Below are 7,433 nucleotides of genomic sequence, written 5' to 3' on the forward strand. Positions count from 1 at the left end.
CTACTCAGTAGAACAAAAACAATCTGGTGCCCCCCTAGAAAGTAGTCTGAGTGCACAGTCTTACCTGGGACAACCTGGCACTGGTAACAAAAAGGTCAGGCAGAGCCAAATCGCTTCTAACATCAGAATGAAAATCCACTGGGGCCAGTAGGGGAGAATATCCTGCAGAGCAGGACATGGAGTCTCCTGCATGAGACAGAGGGAGGGGGGTATTAGCTGACAAGTAAAAACCATGCCCTTGGGGACATCCTGTACTTCCTGGCAGGCAGCCCCCCAGATGCAAGAGGGAGTTGTTGTTATTACAAAACTGCGTTCTACCAACAGACCTTTCATCTTCACAAAGGATTTCCAGACACTTAGTTGCTTGGGGGAGGGGGAGAAACAAACCAAAACAAAAGCCCACAATGTTTTTCAGCTTGGAAAATGTCAAAAGGAATTTTGATTCATGAGTAGAACAAAAGCCTTTTGGGAAAACAGACTCCAGAAAGGCCAAAAAGCAATATTACTTTCCCCTGCTGTGAAAAAACACTGCCAAAATTAACTGGACAAAGCACAGGCCACAGGACTCAGCAGAGAGATGCCTGTCCCTGGGGTCTCTTGGTGGTAGAAAGTCATCAGAAGTGCCTGGGAATGCCTGCTTCTAAGCACTATCTGAATGGATCAGTAAAATCCTCAAATACAGCAAAGCTGGATGGGATAAAATGCAGACTGGGACACTGAAGGGTGCGTGTTCCCCAAAATTTTTGCCAGGTCACACTGCACTACACATCAGGTAAGATGCTACCTGTTTTCTCATTATTTCTCATGTGTTCTTTGTACCCAAACAACAGCAAAAGCTCCCAAACCCTTCTGTATCACTTGTCATCTCCCCACATAACTCACCAAGGTCCCACTCTCAGCTCCAGCTTTTGTAAACAGGAGTTCGAGAGCAGCAACCACCAGGTATGTGAATCCTAGCCTCTGGAGCACCCCAGGAATACGCAGATTATCCCAGGACACTGGAAAACATGCAAGCAATGCAGAAAAGGAGCAGACATGGGCTCTTCTGTAAATACAAAAGCTGCCCTTCTCCAGGGAGAGCTGAGACGCACTGCACCTGCAGGTACAAGGGACACCTCCACTCTGCCACCCCACTTTCTGCAAACCATAACCCTGGGAAAGTCACCACTAAGGTGATAAACAGTGGTCAGCGCAAGGCTCAAACTGAGAGAACTGTGTCAGTGCAGAACTGACTGGATACCATCAAACTGCCCCCATGCAGCTGGTCAGTACAGCACGGCTGATACTGTTCTCTCAACCGCCCAGCCAAGGAGGCAGGAACAGTTGCAGAAATACAACGAAGAGAGCAAGTTCCACTCACATGGTCCAAGGCAGTAATTGGGATTCACAACTATGATTCCCAGCAGGATTAGCAGAAAACTCCTCCAGAGGATTTTCCCAAGCACCTTCTGCTTGGAACTTCCCCACCTCAGCATGGAGCTCAGTGACAATGATATCGATGTCCCCATGATGAACACAAACCTGGAGACCAGAGCAGAGGGGAAATGGAGCTGACAGATGCCTCATCACATATATGCATAACAGCAATCACTAAAGCTAACAGAGTAGCCTGCATTGGCCCAACAAAAATGCATGGATTGAGTGAAATTGGACAACTTCATTTCCTCTGATGGATAGGAATTCTCAGACAACTGAGCTTGCACTATGGGACCTTTCCACCTCTTTCAGTGGCCAGCTGAGGCAATAAAGTTCAGGGAAGTAACTGCATTCTGGTCTTTTTACAGCAATACATATGCCACCATAAAATTCCATTACCCAAAATTAAATTAGCATCTTCAGAGCAGTAAAACACAAGCTGCAAATCTATCATTCAAATTCAGAACTGACCTGCTCCTCCCCTCTAGACTAGGTTCACAGCCAAAGTCCAGCTCCCACCTCCAAGGGTAATTGCAACCGGTGTATTTTAGAAAAGAATGCTAACAGCAGATGGGGTAGTTGCTTCCCCAAAGACCATTCTTTGGTCATAGAGAGATTAGCTTAATCCAAAATTCCCTTGGCTATTTTATCTCTGGATATGCATCAGTCTAGCTTTGAAACTTGCCAGATTGACTGCCTTCAACACAGTAGTGTGGCAATGAGCTCCTCAGGGATACTGTACTTCCACCAGCAGGGTAACCCTGGACCTCCCACTGGCATTGTGTGGGGGGAGGAAGGAGGATGTGAGACAGCCACAAGCCCTTAGCTCTTCTCCGGGTTCGTAAGGATGCTGCTGTTATCTGGAGGGGCAGATTCCTATCAACCTTTTAACACAAATTCACCCCTCCAAATACATTTCCACATGGAAGCACGGTGCATTTAATATTCTCCTTGCAACCCTTAACATAATCACTAGACACAAGAATATTCTTCAGGAAGACTTACCACGGAAACACCAGATCTGCCACTGTTAATCCTACAGAGAAATGGAAGGAATATATTATTTAGCTTGAACTCTCCCTAAATTTTAACAACATTATTGTTGAGTTTCCAGAGAAATTGCAGGCTGCTTGCAATTGTTCGATGCCCCAAAATTGAAAACATTATAAAGAAAACTTGCAAAGAGCTAATCATTTTGCTTCAGTGCTTTTACCATTCTTCAAAAATAGGGCAGAACTGATGGCTGTGTCTTGGAAAAGACTTCAGGGATAGGATACTTGCTGTTCTCCACTAGGTCAGCACAATGCCTGACCCCTTCACCATCAGCTTGTCTGTCAAGGCATTATGTTTGTACAGCATTGAGCATCATCAGCTTGACTGTGGTCATTAAACAAGAAAAGTTTAAGATATGAACCTGTGTCCAAAAATGAAAAGTTTATACACAGAGTGTAATCTGAAACCATCCCATCAATGTGTGATAAGCAGGACTATAGACTGCCGCAGTTAAAACCCAGATTAACTGTCTCAATTGTACTTTACCATTCCAACTCTCATGTTTGAAGAACCAGTATTTTCCTCCTCCATAGTTAACAAACACCATAATTATAAGAGAGAGCCTAAAAAGACAACAACAAAAACACACACAAAGTATCACATGTCAATGAAATATGTATATATGAACACACCTCCGTGTTTACCTCCATTAAAACATTTCTAACTGTGAGATCTGATTTATTTTATTTTTAAAGCAAGATTATGTACAAAGTTTCCAGCTTTGCCACCCAGGAAGCAGTGTTTCAAAGACCATGGGTGGCGGTGAACCAAAGCTAGCTCCTTCATGTAGCATTTTTGCACTGAACATATCTTGTTCTTTTCCACCCTCTGCCACAACTTCAATGTTTCCTCAAACTAGATCAACTACAAAGTGTTTCAGAAAATCCAAGAATTAAAACCCTAATTATCTTCCAAGTAAAACAGACCCCTTGAACTGTCCATCTGCTGTATATTTCCATACACTGTCAAACCACCATTGGAAAAACCTCATTCCCCTTGGAAGAGCTGCTTTTCAGCAAGGTCTTATGCTCACCCTCGGAACGTGTCCAGGGAACGCAGCCGCTGCCGAGAAGCTGTGCTCCACAAATGCAGGGTGGGATCACTGCTAATGGAGTCTGTTGTGTTCGGGGACCCAAGCTCCTTTGGGAACAAACCAGACACACGAAGGGCAAGTCAGCAGCTGCAGCAGCTGCCTAGAGAAGAGAGGTCAGCCGACTACAAACTCTGACATACTGTGTTTGTTCTCCCCATCTTCCTCTTCCTTTTGTTTCCCCACTTGCTACTTCTAACCCCTTCATGGCTCCACCATATTGCAATAATATTTCCAGCTGCTCCACACTCCACCTTTGACCAGGGTGGAAACAACAATGCAGTGAAAAGAGCTGTGTTTGAGACTCATGAGAGCTGGGTCCAGTCCAAATCAGCCACAGACTTGCCATCCCTGCGAGTTGCTGCTTTACAACAGAGCTGAGCAGATCCAGTTGCTGACGCTCAAAGAAGATCCATCCCATTGGCACTTGTCTGACACCACAGAGAAACTGTTTAGAGAGCTAAGCCAGCAGAAAATAAATCCTTTTAAATGCAGGAGTGGCTTCTTTCCAATAGAGTTCCCCAAATCCCTCTGATCAGCCCCAGTGACAGCATAAAGAAGCAGACATCGCAGTAACACAGCTATGGAGATGAACAACTACAAGAATTGCTGCAGAGCTCTGCTCCCAAATCTTTTGATTCTAGACAGGTCTGGACCTCCTAGATGTGAAGCCCAGACTACAATGATCTATCTATATTCTAATACAAAACATGGCTTACACAGAAATGCAAACTCTAGGGCTGACAGAGAAATCTTGATGGTAGATCCTGCTAAAATTCCTACTGTGCTGGAAGCGGCCATGAAAGCTGCTATTTCTTCCCTTCACTTACATTGTCTATGTCAGAAGGGGACAGTATTTTCACCAACACATTTGCTTCAAGGGAACTAAAGAGGACACACACAAAGCTGTATGTTCAAGACTTGCAACAGCTCTACTGGGAATCCACTAAACTTGCGTGGAAACCCACTCTAGCACTCTCCATTGACATAAAACTGCCTGTCTGACAAGATCTGCCAAAGGGGAACGTGCACAAGGGGAAGATGATTAGTAATAAACAAGTCCCCAGATGTCTGGATAGCGTGTGTTCCTCAGAGATGAAAACACTACAGAATGCGAATTAAAGATACTGTGGTCACTCACAGAATTAATCAGACGATCAGTTTCTCTGGGGTTCAGTTTCTTGTAAACCCAGTTTCTGACTGGATCAATTCTGAAAATTAGTAGCAGTTTAAAACACAGAACAAAACAAGACGTACTTTATAGCCAATTTCATCTTAGTATCAACTATTTAGCAGCATAAATAAAAAGTTGGTCAGTCCCTATTTCTGTTTTCCCCACTCACATACGTAACACTGAGATTCAGCCAGTACCTAAGACCTCAGTTAAGTCCAGCTATGGAATTACACTGCCACAAGCTCAGCTTTGGGGGCTTTATTCTCTGCTTGTTTACAGGCAGGGGTGGCTCATGTCATTCAGTACACAGGATGGAAGGCTGCATATGCTATACATGCTTAGGTCCCACTGACTTCTACCACTGATTCAGGGATAGACCCAGGAACAAGTCACGACAGGGTGAGGCAGGGTGTGCACGAGCTTACAGCAGACATCACCTGCTCCACAGTAACTATTCCACGCGCAAGATAAAAAAGGCTGCAAGATAAACCTCAAGGGAAATCTTACCACTCTGTATTTATTATCATATGGACAGCTACCACAGCTTAACTTGTAGATGGCAACCCGATAACAGGATCTGATACGCAAGCAGGGCTACAGTGGGACTCTGAAGCACTACCACACTATGACGCGTGTTTTTAAACTGGCAGCCCCACTTCACGTGCGAGGAGCTATTACAATATTGTTCACTTACTTCATAAAAAGGCGCCCGACAATCAGGATAGCAAGGATGCCCATGTAAACCAGGAAAGCAAAGAGAATAGCTACATGAAAGACAGAAGAACACAACTCTATAAATGATCTAACAGCAGCCTGGGCTTGGCCAAGTGTAACACAAACACGACAAAAAGCCCGACCCACCAATCATCACACCACCTTCTCCATGCAATACATACCCCCAGCTTGAATCCCAGAGAAAAAAAACAACCGCAACATAACAAAACCCCAAAGCAACCCAAAACAAAAGCAGGCTAGTTTCAAAGTGTAGCTCAGTGACTGCACATCTTGGCATAAAAAAGGCAAAATAAAACTGCACTGCATCACAAGGTAATGGTGAGGAAAGTCGATATGCTATATGTTCTGAAGGAGAAACTAGAGATTTAGAAACAGCCTCAACATGAAGATGACAGGGGAGAGGGTAATACACCAAGTTTACAAGCGTGGAGAATTTTTCTTTACAGCTAGAAAACTGGAAGGACTGAAGAATAACCTAATGTAAAAGAAAAGAATGGAAGAGACGTAGATGAGAGTTAGAAACAGCCCTGGAAAAGAGATGAACAAAAAAGCAAGACTTGAGGTTTAAAATTAAAAGTGCAGTAACACACAAAAATCCAAATACTGTATGAATTGTTTCCCATTTTGTGAGAGAAGCAAGACAGAGGGAAGGAGACGGAAGACTCTGTGTACATACATAAACATGCAGGGAAACAGGAACTAACTTCAAAAATACCTCCCTCCAGACACATACCCACTGATTTTTCTGGGCTATCCCTGCTGCAGAAAGGTTGTGGTCATACAGTATATCACGTGAAGAGGCCTGATCCTGGTCAGGGCCTCAAGATGGGTGTATAAAACGTAAGGAGGTAAGATGCTGAGAGAGAAGAGAAGCAAGCCCATGACACATCTTCAGCACAGCATGAGTGGCTGCACAGGCTTTTTAGGAAGCTGGTTCTGCTGGGAGACATGCAAGTTGTAGAATGAAAGGGGAAAACAGAGCATTACATACGGAGGTAGCTGTTGATAGGGCCTTCATTGATGACTAGGTCACAAGAAACAGTTTTGGTGCTTGTACTTAGGGTCTTTACCACAAGGGAATAATTGCCAAACTCTCCAAAATGGTACTGAATCCTGCAAAGGATAAAGGAAATGAAACTTGCTGAGCCATCACCGCTACGTGCAGGTACCACAGCAGCATCTGGGGTGCTGTAAGCCTGAATGCGTGTAGGAAAGGCAAGCTGAAAACGTGGCCTAACAGTGTGATCCAGCAAGGCGCTGCCTGGCTCTGCCTTTGCCAAGCACTACCCTCCCCTAGCCCAACACTGATGCCTAACCACACATGCACTGCCTACTACATCACCTGTCTTCTTGAACTACAGCCTCTCTGCAAGAGAAACCAGGCGCTTGCACATGCTGGCTCAACGCATACCATTTCGGCTCCTGCTTGTGCCTAGATCCTTTCAGCACAATTACAACGTACGCCACACTTACAGCAGTGGGGGGAAGACTGAACTCTAGGTCTAAACAGTCAGGAAAAAGGACGTCACGAGCAGGCAGTAAGTAGGCACCCAGCTTCAAAAGAACAACCCCAAAATATAGGATAGAGCTATTCAGGTGTTCTCTGGGGCCGCACCACGTACTTGCAGAGCTCTCTGTCACCCGTGGAGCCGCTGAGTGAAAGGGTGAGCGGATGCTGGGTATCAACCGTTACCACCACTGTGCCCGGTTTTCTCAGGCTCCCGTTGCTTGGTGGGACGAAGGCCAGGAACTGGTACGAGCACTATGGAAGAAAAGGGTAAATGGAGCTCATTAGTGCCAAAGGAGAGTGAAAGGGGGTCCTGTTCTGCACAGCAGCAAAGACAAGGGAAGATGCCCAGGGGCTGGAGCAGCTCCCGCCGCGCTGCGGAGCCTCCCGGCGTGCGGCTCGGCGGTAAAACCGAAGCCAAACAACCAAACGAAGCCACGGGGGGACGCCAGAGAAGC

The 7,433-nt window shown here is 45.4% G+C and overlaps 1 protein-coding gene across 1 annotated transcript in view; it reads right to left on the minus strand.

Moving 5' to 3' along the window:
* Nucleotides 1-7,230, minus strand: part of HGSNAT (heparan-alpha-glucosaminide N-acetyltransferase) — a gene marked incomplete at its 5' end in the record, with an annotated part of 11,333 nt that extends 4,103 nt beyond the window's left edge. Inside the window, 10 exons of the mRNA XM_010289481.1 lie at nt 65-186; nt 883-998; nt 1,361-1,521; nt 2,422-2,452; nt 2,956-3,032; nt 3,503-3,609; nt 4,701-4,770; nt 5,428-5,497; nt 6,460-6,581; nt 7,091-7,230. Of these exons, the coding sequence (XP_010287783.1) occupies nt 65-186; nt 883-998; nt 1,361-1,521; nt 2,422-2,452; nt 2,956-3,032; nt 3,503-3,609; nt 4,701-4,770; nt 5,428-5,497; nt 6,460-6,581; nt 7,091-7,230 (1,016 nt within the window). The remainder of the gene's footprint in view (nt 1-64; nt 187-882; nt 999-1,360; nt 1,522-2,421; nt 2,453-2,955; nt 3,033-3,502; nt 3,610-4,700; nt 4,771-5,427; nt 5,498-6,459; nt 6,582-7,090) is intronic.
* Between the last annotated feature and the right edge of the window lie 203 nt (nt 7,231-7,433).

The sequence above is a fragment of the Phaethon lepturus genome, unplaced genomic scaffold (assembly GCF_000687285.1).
Source record: "Phaethon lepturus isolate BGI_N335 unplaced genomic scaffold, ASM68728v1 scaffold11626, whole genome shotgun sequence".
In the NCBI taxonomy this organism is placed as follows: domain Eukaryota; kingdom Metazoa; phylum Chordata; class Aves; order Phaethontiformes; family Phaethontidae; genus Phaethon; species Phaethon lepturus.